General features: G+C 57.1%; 1 protein-coding gene across 1 annotated transcript; it reads right to left on the bottom strand.

Annotated features, from left to right (window-relative positions):
• Positions 1 to 2,094: 2,094 nt before the first annotated feature.
• CFP (complement factor properdin) lies at positions 2,095 to 15,964 on the bottom strand. The gene is given in 10 exon segments (XM_085215071.1): positions 2,095 to 2,173; positions 3,959 to 4,110; positions 7,050 to 7,365; positions 9,319 to 9,350; positions 9,578 to 9,689; positions 11,876 to 12,079; positions 13,646 to 13,838; positions 14,438 to 14,519; positions 14,521 to 14,625; positions 15,951 to 15,964. Coding segments are annotated over 10 exon segments (1,218 nt in total). The 3' UTR covers positions 2,095 to 2,165.
• Positions 15,965 to 18,762: the final 2,798 nt, after the last annotated feature.

Here is an 18,762-nt window from a genome sequence, read left to right as displayed (position 1 = left end):
TTATAGGGTTTCTATGGGGGGGGTCCTATGGGGAGGGATTTATGGAGGGGTCTTATGGGGGGGGTTTTATGGGGGGGGTCCTATGGGGGGAGGTTTCTATGGGGGTGGGTTTATAGGGTTTCTATTTGGGGGGGTCCTATGGGGGGGTATTTATAGGGATCCTACTGGGGAGGGTCCTATAGGGGGGTTCCTATGTGGAGGGGGGGTCGTTTGGGGGGGGGAAAAGGTTTGGGGGGGGTCCTATGGGGGGAGGGGGGGTCTTATAGGGATTCTATTGAGGGGGGTCCTATAGGGGGAATCCTATAGGGGGGGTCCTATGGGGGGGGGGGGGGTCTTATGGGGGTCTCCTATTGGGGGGGGGGGTCGTATAGGGGGAATCCTATAGGGGGGGTCCTATGGGGGGAAGGGGGGGGATCTTATGGGGGTCTCTTATGGGGAGGGGGGTCCTATAGGGGGAATCCTATAGGGGGGGTCCTATGGGGGAGAGGGGGGGATCTTATGGGGGTCTCCTATTGGGGGTGGGGGGGGTCCTATAGGGGGAATCCTATAGGGGGATCTTATAGGGGTCCTCTGTAGGGGGGGAGGAGGGGGGGGGAGGCTCTATAGGGTTCTACGGTGCCCTATGGGGGCTCTGGGAAGGGTCTCTATAGGGGTCCCATGGGGAGGAATCCTATAGGGGTCCAAGAAGATCCTATAGGGCCTATGGGGAGGTTCTGTGGGGGACCCTATAGGTTTGATGGGAGTTCTATAGGGTTCCTAAGGCGGGGGGAGGGGGGGGGGAAGGGGGGGAGGGGAAGCTGTAGAGGATTTTATGTGGTTCCTATGGGGGTCTCTATAGGGGCTCCGGGGGTCCTATAGGGGCTGTGGTGTCCCTATAGGGGCTCCGGGGATCCTATAGGGGCTGTGGTGTCCCTATAGGGGCTCCGGGGGTTTTCTATGGGGCGTCCGTGGGGGCCCTATAGGGCTCTGTAGGGGCTGTGGGATCTCGGGGGGTCTGGAGGGGGATGTAGGGAGGGTCCTATAGGGGACAGAAGGGTCCCTATAGGGGACGGAGGTCTGCGGGGATCCTATGGGGCTGCGGGGCTTTATAGGGGATGGGGGGGGAGGGGTTCCTATAGGATCTACGGGGTCCCTGCTGGGGATGAGGGATGCAGGGGGATCCTATGGAGGTCCTATAGGGGTTCCTATAGGGTCGACGGGGTTTTCTATAGGACCCCTGCTATGCGGCCTCACCCTATAGGGGGGCCCTATAGGGGGAATCCCTATAGGGTGAAGGTGGAGGGGGAGGGGGAGAGGGGGGGGAAGAAGGGGTGGGAAACCTATAGGGAGAGGCCCTATAGGGGAGGATTAGGGCTGTGGGGGGGGATCTATAGGGGAATGTCGGCTCTATGGGGAGCCCTATAGGGGAAAGGGATTTCGGGGTCTATAGGGGGAGACGATAGGAGGCCCTTGGAGGGGGAAGGGATGGGGAGGGGAACTATGGGGTCTGTGGGGCGCTATAGGGGGCAAGGATCTATAGGGAGCCCTATAGGGGATGTATAGAATCTATGGGGGGGAGGAGGGGGGGCTATAGGGGGAAAATCTATAGGGGCTCCTATAGGGGAATAAGGATGGGGGGGGGGGGGGGAGGGGGCGGGAAGAGCTGCCGGGCCCTATAGAGGGAGCTGTGGGGCGGCCCTATAGGAGCCCTATAGGGGGAGCTGTGGGGTGGCCCTATAGGAGCCCTATAGGAGCCCGGCTGCAGCCCTCGGGGAAGCCCCGCCCCCTCCCCGGGACGTCACTTCCGGTCCGGCGGCATTACCTACCGCATAACCACGCCCACAAACGGCTCAAACCACGCCCACTACTCGCACAAACCACGCCCGCAAAAGCGGCCAGGCCACGCCTCCTCCCCCCAGGCCCCGCCCACTTCCACTCAGGCCCCGCCCACAAACCGCTGCAGCCAAACAGGCCGAAGGGGGGCGTGGATTCGCGGGTGACGTCACGCGTCGCCCCGCCCTCGGTTCTGCAGTAGGGGTGGGCGGGGCGTAGGTGAGGTGCTTGTGACGTCACGTCCGGTTGTAGCCCCCCCGCCCAGATTTAAAGAGACAGCGCTGCATTGCTGGGGTTTATTGGGGGGGAGAAATTTTGGGGGAAAATCCACAGATTTTGGGGTCCGCCGGCGGTCAGTCCTCTGTGGGGGGGGGAAGGGCAGCCATTGAGATCCCATAGAGACCCATAGAGACCCACAGGAACACGTAGAGACCCATAGAAACCCCATAGAAGCCCCATAGAGCCCCATCGAGCCCCATAGAGACCCCATAGAGATCCCATAGAGACCCATAGAGACCCCATAGAAACCCCATAGAAACCCCATAGAGCCCCATCGAGCCCCATAGAAACCTCATAGAGACCCATAGAGACCCCATAGAAACCTCATAGAGCCCCATAGAGACCCCATAGAAACCCCATAGTGCCACATGGAGCCCCATAGAGACCCCATAGAAACCTCATAGAGACCCATAGAGACCCCATAGAAACCCCATAGTGCCCCATGGAGCCCCATTGAGACCCCATAGAAACCTCATAGAGCCCCATAGAGACCCCATAGAGACCCCATAGGGACCCATAGAGACCCCATAGAACCCCATAGGGACCCATAGAGATCCACAGTGCCCCATAGAGACCCCATAGAGACCCATAGAGACCCCATAGGGACCCCATAGGGACCCATAGAGATCCACAGTGCCCCATAGAGACCCATAGAGCCCCACAGAGACCCCATAGGGACCCCATAGGGACCCCATAGTGACCCATAGAGACCCCATAGAACCCCATAGAGCCCCATCGAGCCCCATAGAGACCCCATAGAAACCCCATAGGGACCCATAGAGATCCACAGTGCCCCATAGAGACCCATAGAGACCCATAGAGACCCCATAGAAACCCCATAGGGACCCATAGAGACCCCATAGAGACCCATAGAGACCCCATAGGGACCCCATAGGGACCCATAGAGACCCCATAGAACCCCATAGAGCCCCATCGAGCCCCATAGAGACCCCATAGAAACCCCATAGGGACCCATAGAGATCCACAGTGCCCCATAGAAACCCATAGAGCCCCATAAAGACCCCACAGAGCCCCATAGAGACCCTATAGTGACTCATAGTGACCCATAGAGACCCCATAGTGACCCACAGTGACCCATAGAGACCCCATAGAGACCCATAGAGACCCATAGAGACCCATAGAGATCCATAGTTCCCCATAGAGACCCACAGAGACCCCATAGAGACCCACAGAGACCCATAGGGATCCCATAGAGACCCCATAGAGTCCCATAGAGACCCCATAGAGACCCATAGAGACCCATAGAGACCCACAGAGACCCCATAGAAACCCACAGAGACCCCACAGAGACCCCATAGGGACCCCATAGTGCCACATGGAGCCCCATAGAGACCCCATAGAAACCCCATAGGGACCCATAGAGACCCCATAGAACCCCATAGAGACCCATTGAGCCCCATAAAGACCCCACAGAGCCCCATAGAGACCCTATAGTGACTCATAGTGACCCATAGAGACCCCATAGTGACCCACAGTGACCCATAGGGACCCCATAGAGACCCCATAGAGCCCATAGTGCCCCATAGAGACCCACAGAGACCCCATAGAAACCCACAGAGACCCATAGAGACCCCATAGAGATCCCATAGAGACCCATAAAGACCCCATAGAGCCCCATAGAGACCCCATAGTGACTCATCGTGACCCATAGATACCCCATAGAGACCCCATAGAGACTCCATAGAGACCCCACAGAGCCCCATAGAGACCCTATAGTGACCCACAGTGACCTCACAGAGACCCCATAACGACCCCATAGAGCCCCATAAAGATCCCACTGTGCCCCATAGAGACCTCATAGAAACCCCACAGCCCTCCCCCCCGCCCCCCCCTCCCCAATGCTCACCCCCATCTGTGGGGCAGCTCCAGGGATGCAGACAGGCCCGGGTCTCCTCCAACACCCTCAGCTGCCCCAAAAGTGGGGTGCAGCGGGGCAACGCCTCCCCCCAAAAAGTGATGTTCACGGGGGTGGTGGAACCCACCGGGGTCATCGTCAGCCTGGGGGGGGTGAGACCCCATAGACCCCATAGATCCCCCAGAGATCCCATATGTCCCATAGATCCCTCATAGACCCCATAGACCCCAGAGATCCCCCATAGATCCCATAGATCCCCCATAGACCCCATAGATCCCATAGATCCCCCATAGACCCCATAGATCCCCCATAGATCCCATATGTCCCATAGATCCCTCATAGACCCCATACACCCCAGAGATCCCCCAGAGATCCCATATGTCCCATAGATCCCTCATATACCCCATAGATCCCATAGATCCCCCAGAGATCCCATAGGTCCCTCATAGACCCCATAGACCCCAGAGATCCCCCAGAGATCCCATAGATCCCATAGATCCCCCATAGACCCCATAGATCCCCCAGAGATCCCATATGTCCCATAGATCCCTCATAGACCCCATAGACCCCAGAGATCCCCCAGAGATCCCATATGTCCCATAGATCCCTCATAGACCCCATAGACCCCAGAGATCCCCCAGAGATCCCATATGTCCCATAGATCCCTCATAGACCCCATAGACCCCAGAGATCCCCCAGAGATCCCATATGTCCCATAGATCCCTCATAGACCCCATAGACCCCAGAGATCCCCCAGAGATCCCATATGTCCCATAGATCCCTCATAGACCCCATAGAACCCAGAGATCCCCCAGAGATCCCCCAGAGATCCCATAGACCCCATAGATCCCCCAGAGATCCCATATGTCCCATAGATCCCTCATAGACCCCATAGACCCCAGAGATCCCCCATAGATCCCATATGTCCCATAGATCCCTCATAAATCCCATAGACCCCATAGATCCCCCAGAGATCCCATAGATCCCTCATAGACCCCTTAGGCCCCATAGATCCCCCAGAGATCCCATATATCCCATAGATCCCTCATAGACCCGATAGACCCCATAGATCCCCCAGAGATCCCATAGATCCCATAGATCCCTCATAGACCCCATAGATCCCATAGATCCCATAACGACCCCAGAGATCCCCCATAGATCCCATATGTCCCATAGATCCCTCATAGACCCATAGATCCCATAGATCCCCCAGAGATCCCATATGTCCCATAGATCCATAGATCCCATAGACCCCATAGACCCCATAGATCCCCTTAGGCCCCATAGATCCCCCAGAGATCCCATATATCCCATAGATCCCTCATAGACCCGATAGACCCCATAGATCCCCCAGAGATCCCATAGATCCCATAGATCCCTCATAGACCCCATAGATCCCATAGATCCCATAACGACCCCAGAGATCCCCCATAGATCCCATATGTCCCATAGATCCCTCATAGACCCATAGATCCCATAGATCCCCCAGAGATCCCATATGTCCCATAGATCCATAGATCCCATAGACCCCATAGACCCCATAGATCCCCCAGAGATCCCATAGATCCCTCATAGACCCCATAGATCCCCATAGATCCCATGTCCCATAGATCCCTCATAGACCCCATTGATCCCCCATAGATCCCATAGATCCCATAGACCCCATTGATCCCATAGACCCCATAGACCCCATAGACCCCATAGATCCCCATAGATCCCATAGACCCCATACACCCCATAGATCCCCCATAGATCCCATAGACCCCATAGATCCCATAGACCCCATTGATCCCCCAGAGATCCCATATGTCCCATAGATCCCTCATAGACCCCATAGACCCCAGAGATCCCCCATAAACCCCATAGGCCCCATAGATCCCTCATAGACCCCATAGACACCATAGGCCCCATAGATCCCTCATAGACCCCATAGATCCCCCATAGACCCCATAGATCACAGAGATCCCCATAGATCCCCAAAGATCCCCCCACAGATCCCATAGATCCCATAGATTCCCCATAGATCCCATAGATTCCCCATAGGCCCCATAGATTCCACATAGACCCCATAGAACCCCCATAGAACCCCATTCAACCCCATAGAGCCCCATAGAACTCCACAGAACCCCACAGAACCCCATTCAACGCCATTCAACCCAGTAGAATTCCATAGAACCCCATAGAAGCCCTATGGAAACCCCATAGAACCCCACGACCCCATAGAACCCCACAGAACCCCATAGAACCCCAAAGAAACCCTATAGAACCCCATTCAAAGCCATTCAACCCAATAGAATCCCATAGAACCCCACAGAATCCCATAGAACCCCATTCAACCCCATAGAACCCCATAGAATCCCCTAAAACCCCATAGAACCCCATAGAACCCCATAGAAACCCTATAGAACCCCATTCAACCCCATTCAACCCAGTAGAATCCCATAGAACCCCATAGAATCCCATAGAACCCCATTCAACCCCATAGAATCCCATAGAACCCCATAGAATTCCATAGAAACCCAATAGCAACCCCATAGAAACCCAATAGCAACCCCATAGAAACCCCATAGAACCCCATAGAAAACCTATAGAACCCCATTCAACCCCATTCAACCCAGTAGAACCCCATAGAACCCCATTCAACCCCACAGAAACCCCATAGAACCCCATTCAACCCCTTTCAACCCCATAGAATCCCATAGAACCCCATAGAAACCCCATTCAACCCCTTTCAACCCCATTCAACCCCATAGAATCCCATAGAAACCCAATAGCAACCCCATAGAACCCTATAGAAACCCTATAGAACCCCATTCAACCCCATAGAAACCCCATAGAACCCCATAGAACGCCATAGAACCCCATAGAAACCCCAAAGAATCCCATTGAAACCCAATAGAACCCCATAGAACCCCATAGAACCTCATAAAAACCCCATAGAACCCCATTCAACCCCATAGAAACCCCATAGAAACCCATTCAACCCCATTCAACCCCATAGAACCCCACAGAACCCCATAGAACCCCATAGAAACCCCATAAAACCCCACAGACCCCCCCGACCCCACAGCCCCACACCTACGGGTATTTAGGATTTATAGGGTGGCACTTCCTGAAGCGGCTCCTTTTGGGGTCGGCCCCACAAGGGGGTTGGCAGAGACCCCACTGACCCCATAGACATCCCATAGAGCCCCATAGAAACCCCATAGAACCCCATAGAAACCCCATAGAACCCCATTCAACCCCTTTCAACCCCATAGAATCCCATAGAATCCCATAGAATCCCATAAAACCCCATTCAACCCTATAGAAGCCCATAGAAAACCCATTGAAACCCCATAGAAACCCCATGGAACCCCATAAAACCCCACAGAACCCCGTAGAACCCCATAGAAACCCTATAGAACCCCATTCAACCCCATAGAAACCCTATAGAACCCCATGGAATCCCATAGAACCCCATTCAACCCCATAGAAACCCCACGACCCCATTCAACCCCATAGAAACCCCATAGAACCCCATTCAACCCCATAGAATCCCATAGAACCCCATAGAAACCCCATAGAACCCCATAGGATCCCATAGAAACCCCATAGAACCCCATAGGATCCCATAAAAAACCCATAAAACGCCACAGAACCCCACAGACCCCCCGACCCCACAGCCCCACACCTACGGGTATTTAGGATTTATAGGGTGGCACTTCCTGAAGCGGCTCCTTTTGGGGTCGGCCCCACAAGGGGGTTGGCAGGGACCCCACTGACCCCATAGACATCCCATAGAGCCCCATAGAAACCCCATAGAACCCCATAGAATGCCTTAAAACCCCATAGAACCCCATAGCATCCCATTGAAACCCCATAGAACCCCATTCAACCCCATAGAATCCCATAGAAACCCCATAGAACCCCATAGAATCCCATAGAAAACCTATAAGACCCCATTCAACCCAGTATAACCCCATAGAAACCCCATTCAACCCTACAGAAACCCCATAGAACCCCATTCAACCCCATTCAACCCCATAGAATCCATAGAACCCCATAGAATCCCATAGAATCCCATAGAAAGTCAATAGAAACCTCATAGAACCTCATAAAACCCCACAGTAACCCATAGAACCCCATAGAAACCCTAAAGAACCCCATAGAACCCCCACGACCCCATAGAACCTCATAGAACCCCATTCAACCCCATAGAACCCCATTGAAACCCAATAGAACCCCATAGAACCCCATAGAACCCCATAGAATCCCATTGAAACCCAATAGAACCCCATAGAACCCCATTCAACCCCACAGAACCCCATAGGATCCCATAGAAACCCCATAAAAAGCCCCACCTACGGGTATTTAGGATTTATAGGGTGGCACTTCCTGAAGCGGCTCCTTATGGGTCGGCCCCACAAGGGGTTGGCAGAGACCCCACTGACCCCATAGACATCCCATAGAACCCCATAGAAACCCCATAGAACCCCATAGAAACCCCATAGAACCCCATTCAACCCCTATGAACCCATAGAATCCCATAGAATCCCATAGAATCCCATAGAACCCCATTCAACCCTATAGAAGCCCATAGAAAACCCATTGAAACCCCATAGAAACCCCATGGAACCCCATAAAACCCCACAGAACCCCGTAGAACCCCATAGAAACCCTATAGAACCCCATTCAACCTCATAGAAAGCCTATAGAAGCCCATGGGTTCCCATAGAACCCCATTCAACCCCATAGAATCCCCACGACCCCATTCAACCCCATAGAAACCCCATAGAACCCCATTCAACCCCATAGAATCCCATAGAACCCCATAGAAACCCCATAGAACCCCATAGGATCCCATAGAAACCCCATAGAACCCCATAGATCCCATAAAAAACCCATAAAACCCCACAGAACCCCACAGACCCCCCGACCCCACAGCCCCACACCTACGGGTATTTAGGATTTATAGGGTGGCACTTCCTGAAGCGGCTCCTATTGGGTAGGCCCCACAAGGGGGTTGGCAGGGACCCCACTGACCCCATAGACATCCCATAGAGCCCCATGAAAACCCCATAGAACCCCATAGAATGCCTTAAAACCCCATAGAACCCCATAGCATCCCATTGAAACCCCATAGAACCCCATTCAACCCCATAGAATCCCATAGAAACCCCATAGAACCCCATAGAATCCCATAGAAAACCTATAGAACCTAAAAACCCCATAGAAACCCCATTCAACCCCATAGAAACCCCATAGAACCCATTAAACCCCATTCAACCCCATAGAATCCCATAGAACCCCATAGAATCCCATAGAATCCCATAGAAAGTCAATAGAAACCCCATATAACCGCATCAAACCCCACAGAACCCCATAGAACCTCATAGAATCCCTAAAGAACCCCATAGAACCCCCAAGACCCCATAGAACCTCATAGAACCCAATTCAACCCCATAGAATCCCATAGAACCCCATAGAACCCCATTCAACCCCATAGAATCCCATTGAAACCCAATAGAACCCCATAGAACCCCATAGAAACCCCATAGAACCCCATAGAAACCCATAGAAACCCCATAAAACCCCACAGACCCCCCGACCCCACAGCCCCACACCTACGGGTATTTAGGATTTATAGGGTGGCACTTCCTGAAGCGGCTCCTTTTGGGGTCGGCCCCACAAGGGGGTTGGCAGAGACCCCACTGACTCCATTCAGTCCAGGATCCGGAAACTGGGATTTAGGGAACGGAGTCACCCCATAAAGTTGTGGGGTCGGAGGTTTTATGGGGTGGGGGGGTTCTATGGGGTTTTATGGGGTTCTATGGGGTTTTTATAGCGATTCTATGGGGTCTTATAGGGTTCCATGGGGTTCTATGGGGTTCTATGGGGTTGTGGGGTTTTATGGGGTTTTATGGGGTTCTATGGGGTTCTATGGGGTTTTATGGGATTTTATGGGGTCTTATAGGGTTCCATGGGGTTCTATGCGGTTTTATGGGGTTGTGGGGTTTTATGGAGTTTCTATGGGGTTTTATAGCGATTCTATGGGGTCTTATAGGGTTCCATGGGGTTCTATGGGGTTCTATGGGGTTGTGGGGTTTTATGGGGTTTTATTGGGTTCTATGGGGTTCTATGGGGTTTTATGGGATTTTATGGGGTTTTATGGGATTTTATGGGGTCTTATAGGGTTCCATGGGTTCTACGCGGTTTTATGGGGTTGTGGGGTTTTATGGAGTTTCTATGGGGTTTTATGGGGTTCTATGGGGTTCTATGGGGTCTTACAGGGTTCTATGGGTTCTATGGGGTTCTATGGGGTTGTGGGGTTCTATGGGGTTTTATGGGGTTTTATGGGATTTTATGGGTCTTATAGGGTTCCATGGGGTTCTATGGGGTTTTATGGGGTTGTGGGGTTTTATGGGGTTCTATGGGGTTTTATAGTGATTCTATGGGGTCTTATAGGGTTCCATGGGGTTCTATGGGGTTTTATGGGGTTTTATGGGGTTTTATGGGGTTTTATGGGTTCTATGGGGTTTTATGGGGTTTTATGGGATTTTATGGGGTCTTATAGGGTTCCATGGGGTTCTATGGGGTTTTATGGGGTTGTGGGGTTTTATGGAGTTTCTATGGGGTTTTATAGCGATTCTATGGGGTCTTATAGGGTTCCATGGGGTTCTACGGGGTTCTATGGGGTTGTGGGGTTTTATGGGGTTTTATTGGGTTCTATGGGGTTTTATGGGGTTTTATGGGGTTTTATGGGATTTTATGGGGTCTTATAGGGTTCCATGGGGTTCTATGGGGTTTTATGGGGTTGTGGGGTTTTATGGAGTTTCTATGGGGTTTTATGGGGTTCTATGGGGTTCTATGGGGTCTTACAGGGTTCTATGGGTTCTATGGGGTTCTATGGGGTTGTGGGGTTTTATGGGGTTTTATGGGGTTCTATGGGGTTCTATGGGTCTTACAGCGTTCTATGGGTTCTATGGGGTTCTATGGGGTTGTGGGGTTTTGTGGGGTTTTATGGGGTTCTATGGGGTTCTATGGGGTTCTATGGGGTCTTATAGGGTTCCATGGGGTTCTATGGGGTTGTGGGGTTTTATGGGGTTCTATGGGATCCTAGGGGGTTCTTCGGGTTCTATGGGGTTGTGGGCTTTTATTGGGTTTCTATGGGGTTCTATGGGGTTCTATGGTATCTATGGGGTTTCTATGGGATTCTATAGGGTGTCTGTGAGTTTGTGGGTTTGTATGGGGTTTCTATGTGGTTCTATGGGGTTTCTATGGGGTTGTGGGGGTGTTCTATGGGGTTGTGGGTTTGTATGGGGTTTCTATGGGGTTCTATGGGGTGTTTATGGGTTCCATGGCGTGTCTGTGGGGTTATGGGGTTGTATGGGGTTTCTATGGGGTTCTATGGGTTTCTATAGGGTTTCTATGGGATTCTATGGGGTTCTATGGGGTTTTATGGGGTTTCTATGGGATTCTATGGGTTCTATGGGGTTCTATAGGGTTTCTATGGGATTCTATGGGGTTCTATGGGTTCTATGGGGTTGTGGGGTTCTATGGGGTTTCTCTGGGGTGCCTATGGGGCTGTGGAGGATTTCTATGGGGCTTGGGGGGTTCTATGGGGCACTTATGGGGCAACTATGGGCCATCTGTAGGGCACTTATGGGGCAGCTATGGGGCCATTATGGGGCATCTGTGGGGCACTTATGGGGCAGCTATGGGGCACTTATGGGGCTGCTATGGGGCGTCTATAGGGCATCTATAGGGCACTTATGGGGCACTTATGGGCCATTATGGGGCATTTATGGGGCTGCTATGGGCACTTATGGGGCTGCTATGGGGCGTCTATAGGGCATCTATAGGGCTCTTATGGGGCACTTATGGGGCAGCCATGGGTCACTCGCAGGGCACTTGTGGGGCACTCACGCAGGCAGTGCTTGATGTTGTAGCAGGCCCGCAGCTGGATGGTTCCGTGCCCCACACTTATGGGGCAGGGGCCGCCTCCACTCTCCCGCCCCACACATTCCCTGGTCCTTTTCTGCTGCCCCACAGCTTCCTTACATCTCAGGTCGCCCCACTGCTTCCTTTCGCAGGGGGTCCAGGAGCTCCAGGGACCCCAATGGGACACAGCTGGGGGGGGATGTGGGACCCACACTTATGGGGCTGAGGGTCATGTGACCCCTATCCAGACCCACGCTTATGGGGCTGAGGGTCACGTGACCCCAATCCAGACCCACACAATTATGGTGCTGGAGTCATGTGACCCCGATCCAGACCCACGCTTATGGGGCTGGGGTCACATGACCCCAATCCAGACCCACGCTTATGGGCTGAGGGTCACGTGACCCCAATCCAGACCCACGCTTATGGGGCTGAGGTCACGTGACCCCAATCCAGACCCACGCTTATGGGGCTGAGGGTCACGTGACCCCAATCCAGATCCACGCTTATGGGGCTGAGGGTCACGTGACCCCAATCCAGACCCACACAATTATGGTGCTGGAGTCATGTGACCCCAATCCAGACCCACGCTTATGGGGCTGAGGTCATGTGACCCCAATCCAGACCCACGCTTATGGGGCTGAGGATCACGTGACCCCAATCCAGACCCACACAATTATGGTGCTGGAGTCATGTGACCCCAATCCAGACCCACGCTTATGGGGCTGGGGTCACGTGACCCCAATCCAGACCCATGCTTATGGGGCTGAGGGTCACGTGACCCCAATCCAGACCCATGCTTATGGGGCTGAGGGTCACGTGACCCCAATCCAGACCCACACAATTATGGTGCTGGAGTCATGTGACCCCGATCCAGACCCACGCTTATGGGCTGAGGGTCACGTGACCCCAATCCAGACCCACGCTTATGGGGCTGAGGATCACGTGACCCCAATCCAGACCCATGCTTATGGGGCTGAGGGTCATGTGATCCCAATCCCGCCCCACACTTATGGTGCTGGAGTCATGTGACCCCAATCCAGACCCACGCTTATGGGGCTGAGGATCACGTGACCCCAATCCAGACCCACGCTTAATGGGGCTGAGGATCACGTGACCCCAATCCAGATCCACGCTTATGGGCTGAGATCACGTGACCCCAATCCAGACCCATGCTTATGGGGCTGAGGGTCACGTGACCCCAATCCAGACCCATGCTTATGGGGCTGAGGGTCACGTGACCCCAATCCAGACCCACGCTTATGGGCTGAGGGTCACGTGACCCCAATTCAGACCCACACAATTACGGTGCTGGAGTCATGTGACACCGATCCAGACCCACGCTTATGGGGCTGAGGTCACGTGACCCCAATCCAGACCCACGCTTATGGGGCTGAGAGTCACGTGACCCCTCCTAGACCCACACTTGGGGTCTCAATCCAAGCCCCGCCTCCTCCAAGCCCCGCCCCCTTCAAACCACAATCCAAGCCCCGCCTACTTAAAGCCCCGTCTCGTAATTCCAAAACCAATCAGAACCCCGTCCCTTCTAAGCCACGCCTCCTCGCACATCCCTACCAATCAGAGTCGTGTTTCTTCTAATCCCCCGCCCCTCCCACCCGGCTCCACCAATGGAATCCCGCAAAGCAGCGCCTGCTTTAAACCCCGCCCCCTCCCTCATCCCCACCAATCAGTGCCCCGCCTCCAAGCCCCCGGCTCCACCAATCAAATCCCCCGCCTCCCCTCCCCACCCCTCACCTGGACACGCCCCCTTCGGGCCGCACACCGTCGTCCGCGTGGCGTTGCCATGACAACCGCGGCCGCCATGTTGGGGGGGCGGAGCATCGCAGGAACGCCGCAGCTTCACGGCGCCGATCCCGCAGCTCACCGAGCAGGGGGAGACCTCCGACCAGCGCCCCCAAGCGCCGTCCACTGCATGGATTCGGGGGGGAGGGAGGGGGGGAGGAGGAAAGGGGAGGGGGGCCGGGGGGCGAATAAAAAATAAATTAAAAAAAAAATTAAAGAAAAGTAATAAAAATCAGCCAAAAAAAAACCCCACTTCCGGTCCGATTCCCCCGCCCTCTCAAGGCCACTTCCGGTTGAAGATCTCGACGTCGAGAGGTCACTTCCGGTTGGCCTGCCGCCCCCCCCCCCCCCACACAGCGCTTCCCCCCCCCCCGCCTTGCCGTGTACTTCCGGTTGGGGTCTGCCCCGCCCCCCGCGTGGAGTCTACTTCCGGTTTTTCTCACCTGCAAAGGTTCTACTTCCGGTTTACCTCTTCCGACCCGCCCCACCCCCCCCCCCTTCTCCCAACAACCCCACCTCCGCGCAACGCCCGCTTCCGGTTGTTCCGGCCACCACTTCCGCTTTCGTTCCGATCTCAAATCCTTTCCCCCCCGGAAACGCCTTCCGGTCACTTTAATTCCCCCCCCGCTCCAATGGTTCCGCCCTCATTTGACTCCACCCTCTATAAGCCCCTCCCCCTTTAGACCACACCCACGTAAGCCCCTCCCCTTTTAGCCCCACCCCTCGCTTCCCATTGGCTCTCACCGGACAAGGCGGCAGCCCGGGGCACTCCCCCCTTTCCATCCCCTCCCCCACACACGGTTTCCCCGGTGGATCCAAAGAAGGGGGGGTTATCGCACTTCCGGTTCCGGCTGCGGGTTGAACTCGACCCCGCCCCCCGACACGTGGCCCCGCACGGGCCCCATTGGCTCCACGAACCCAGGCCCCGCCCACTGCCACGAAAAAGGGGAGGGGTCAGAATCAGGCCACGCCCCCTCCCTCATTTCCTCCTTCCTCTCCTCCAATCCCGACCCTCTCCCCAGCCTCTCCTCCCACCGCAGCCCCTCCCCCCGCCGTCCTCCCCCCTCCCCCCCCATTGCAGACCCTCTCCCCGTTGCTCCTCCCCCACTTGAAACCCCCTCCCCCCCCTCCCCGATGTCCTCCCAACTCCAACCCTCTCCCCGCTGCTCCCTCCCCCACCGCAGCCCCTCCCCCCAACGTCCTCCCACCCTCTCCCCACCCTCCTCCCACTGCAGACCCTCTCCCCATCCTCTCCCCCCCACCACGGACCCTCTCCCCGCCCCCCTCCTCCCCACAGACCCTTCCCCAACCCTCTCCCTCTCCCTCCTTCCTCCTCCCCTCACCCCTCTCTTCTCCTCCCCCCCACAGACCCTCTCCCCACCCCCCTCCTCCCACAAGACCCTTCCCCAACCCTCTCCCTCTCCCTCCTTCCTCTTCCCCTCACCCCTCTCCCCTCCCTCCCCCCCACAGACCCTCTCCCCGCCCCCCTCCTCCCCACAGACCCTTCCCCAACCCTATCCCTCTCCCTCCTTCCTCCTCCCCTCACCCCTCTCCCCTCCCTCCCCCCCACAGACCCCTCTCCCCGCCCCCCTCCTCCCCACAGACCCTTCCCCAACCCTCCCTCTCCCCCTTCCTCCTCCCCTCACCCCTCTCCCCCCCCCCCCCCACAGACCCTCTCCCGCCCCCCTCCTCCCACAACCCTTCCCAACCTCCCCTCTCCCTCCTTCCTCCTCCCTACCCCTCCCCTCCCCCCCCACAGACCCTCCCCGCCCCCCTCCTCCCCACAGACTCTTTCCCAACCCTCTCCTCACCCCCTCCTCCCTCCCCCCCTCAAACCTCTCCCCCTCTCCCCCACCCCTCCTCCTTCCTGCCCCCACATAGACCCTCTCCTCTCCCTCTTCTCACAACCCTCCCCAACCCTCCCTCCTCCTCCTCCCCTCAGACCCTTCCCCAACCCTCCCCATCGTCCCCCTCCTCCCCCACCCTCTCCCCTCCCTTCCTCTCCCCCTCTCCCACCCTCCCCCCCACAGACCCTTCCCCAACCTCTCCCTCGCCGTCCCCCATCCTCCCCGCCCCTCCCCTCTCCCTCCCTCCCCCCACAACCCTTCGCCAACCTCTCCTCGCCATCCCCTCCCCCTCCCCCCCCTCCCCTCCCCTCCCGTTCCCTCCTCCCCACAGACCTTCCCCAACCCTCTCCCTCATCGTCCCCCTCTCCCCCACCCCTCTCCCCTCCTCCTCCCCACAGACCCTTCCCAACCTTCTCCCTCGCATCCCCCCTTCCCCCTCCCTCCACACCCTTCCCAACCCTCCCCACCTCCCTCTCTCCACCCCCTCCTTCCCCCCCCCCCTCCCTCCCCCCCCAGACCCTTCCCCAACCCTCTCCCCCACCCCCTCCCCCCCACCCTCTCCCTCCCTCCCCTCCCCCTCTCCCCCCCCCCCCCAAGACCCTTCCACCCCTCCCTCGCCATCCCCCCTCTCCCCTCCCCTCTCCCCTCCCTCTCCCTCCCCCCTCTCCCCCTCCCTCCCTCCCCCCCCACAGACCTCCCAACCTCCCCTCCCCCCTCCTCCCCCTCCCTCCCTCCCCCCCCAACCCTCCCCACCCCTCCCATCCCCCTCCCCCCCCCCTCTCCTCCCCTCCCCCTTCCCTCCTCCCCCCCCCCTCCCCCCCTCCCTCCCCCCCCCCCCCTCTCCCCCACACTCACCCCCCCCTCCCCCCCCCTCCCCCCCCCTCTCCCTCTCCCCCCCCTCACCCTCTCCCCTCCCTACCCCCCACCCCTCCCTCCTCCGCCCCCCATCACCCCTCTCCCTCTCCCTCCCTCCCCCCACAGACCCTTCCCCAACCCTCTCCCTCGCATCCCCCCTCCCCCCCCTCACCCTCCCCCACTCCCTCCCCCCCTCCCCCCCCCCCCCCCCCTCTTCCTCCCCTCCCCCACCCCCCAGACCCTCCCCAACCCTCTCCCTCTCATCCCCCCTCCTCCCCCTCCCCTCTCCCCTCCCTCCCCCCACAGACCCTCCCCAACCCTCTCCCTCGCCATCCCCCCCCCCCTCCACCCTCTCCCCTCCCTCCCCTCCCCCTCCCTCCCCCCCACAGACCCTTCCCCACCCTCTCCCTCCCCCCTCCTCCCCCCCCCCCTCCCTCCCCTCCTCCCCCTCCCACCTCTCCCCTCATCCCATCCCCCCACAGACCCTCTCCCTCAACCCTCTCCCCTCCTCATCCCCACCCCCTCCCTCCTCCCCCCCCCCTCCCTCCCCCACCCCCTCCCTCCCCACCCTCCCCCCCCCCCATACCAGACTCCTCCCCACCGTCCTCCTCCATCCCCCCCCCCCACCCTCCCCCCCCACTATTCCCCCTCCCCTCATCCCCACTCCCCCTCCCCCCCCACCCCCCTCCCCTCTCTATCCTCTCCCCCCCCCCACAGACCCTCCCAACCTCTCCCTCCTCATCCCCCCTCCCTAGCCCTACTCCCTCTCCCCTCCCTCCCCCCCCCTACCCCAACCTATCCCACCTCTCCCCCCCACCCCCCCATACCAGGACATATAGGGCTGCCCCCACTGCAGTGACGCTCCTAAAACCTCGGAACCCCACCCCAGAGCCCCCCGCCATGAGGGGGGGGATTATAGCACTCCCATAGACGCCATTGGATCCAGACCCCACACGTCACCAAGCAGCTGCCCCACGGACCCCAGGAGGACCAGGAGCCCGATTCTGTGGGGGGAAACCACAGAACGCCCATAGCACCCCATAGAGACCCCATAGAACCCCGTAGAGCCCAAAGACCCCACAGAACCCATAAAGACCCATAGAAACCCTATGAGCCCATAGGACCCCATTAGAAACCCATAGAACCCCATAGAAAACCCATAGACCCCATAGAACACCACAGAACCCCATAGAACCCCATAGACCCCATAGAACCCCATAGACCCCATAGAACCCCATAGAATCCCATAGAACCCATTGAGACCCATAGACCCCATAAAACCCCTTAGACCCCATAAGACCCCAAGAAACCCATAGACCCCATAAAACCCCAGGAAACCCCATAGGACCCCATAGATCCCATAGACCCCATAGAACCCATAAAACCCCATAGAAACCCATAGACCCCATAGAACCCATAGACCCCCATACACCCCACATGACCTCCCACTGACCCCACTGACCCCTAGAACCCCGTACCGGCACAGTCATGAAACGCCTCAGACCCCATAGAGCCCCCCCATCGCTCCTTAGGCTCCCGCCCCCCATTCGACCCCTCAGCACACCAGCAGCGCACCATAGCTCCACGGAACCCCATTGACCCGCCCGAGGCATAGAAAGCCAACGACCCCGTAGACCTGGTCCAGCGGAAAGAACGCCAAAAAGGCCGTAGAGCCCCATAGAACCCCGGAGAGCCCCAAAGAACCCCATAGAACCCATAAAGACCCATAGAAACCCTACTGGCCCCATAGACCCCATAGAAATCCCATAGACCCCATAGAAAACCCATAGACCCCATAGACCCCATAGAAACCCCATAGAAACCCCATAGACCCCATAGAACCCCATAGACCCCATAGACCCCATAGAAACCCCATAGAAACCCCATAGACCCCATAGACCCCATAGAAACCCCATAGACCCCATAGACCCCAGAGAAACCCCATAGACCCCATAGACCCCAGAGAAACCCCATAGGGACCCCCATAGATCCCATAGGCCCCATAAGATCCCATAGAAACCCCATAGAAACCCCATAGAAACCCCATAGAACCCTGTAGACCCCCATAACCCCACATGACCCCTCCCCACGTGACCCCGTGACCCCGTGACCCCGTACCGGGGCAGCAGGTCATGTGACACGCCCTCAGCTCCCACTCCCTCTTGGCTCCGCCCCCATCGCTCTTTGGCTCCGCCCCTCAGTTCCGTCCCCTCCCCGCAGGTCACCGAGCAGCGGCTCCATGGCGTCCACGGCCCCATTTGAGGGGTCAGAGGTCAAAGTCAACGAGGGTCACCGGGGGGGTTGATGCATGGGGGGGCACCCCGGGGTCACAGCTGGGAAAGGGTCCCCTCCCAAATTTGGAGGGGG

This window comes from Meleagris gallopavo, unplaced genomic scaffold (assembly GCF_905368555.1).
Source record: "Meleagris gallopavo unplaced genomic scaffold, MGAL_WU_HG_1.1 scaffold_3, whole genome shotgun sequence".
Lineage (NCBI taxonomy): Eukaryota > Metazoa > Chordata > Aves > Galliformes > Phasianidae > Meleagris > Meleagris gallopavo.
The sequence above is the reverse complement of the archived record's forward strand: the minus strand, read 5'-3'. Positions and strand labels throughout refer to the sequence as shown.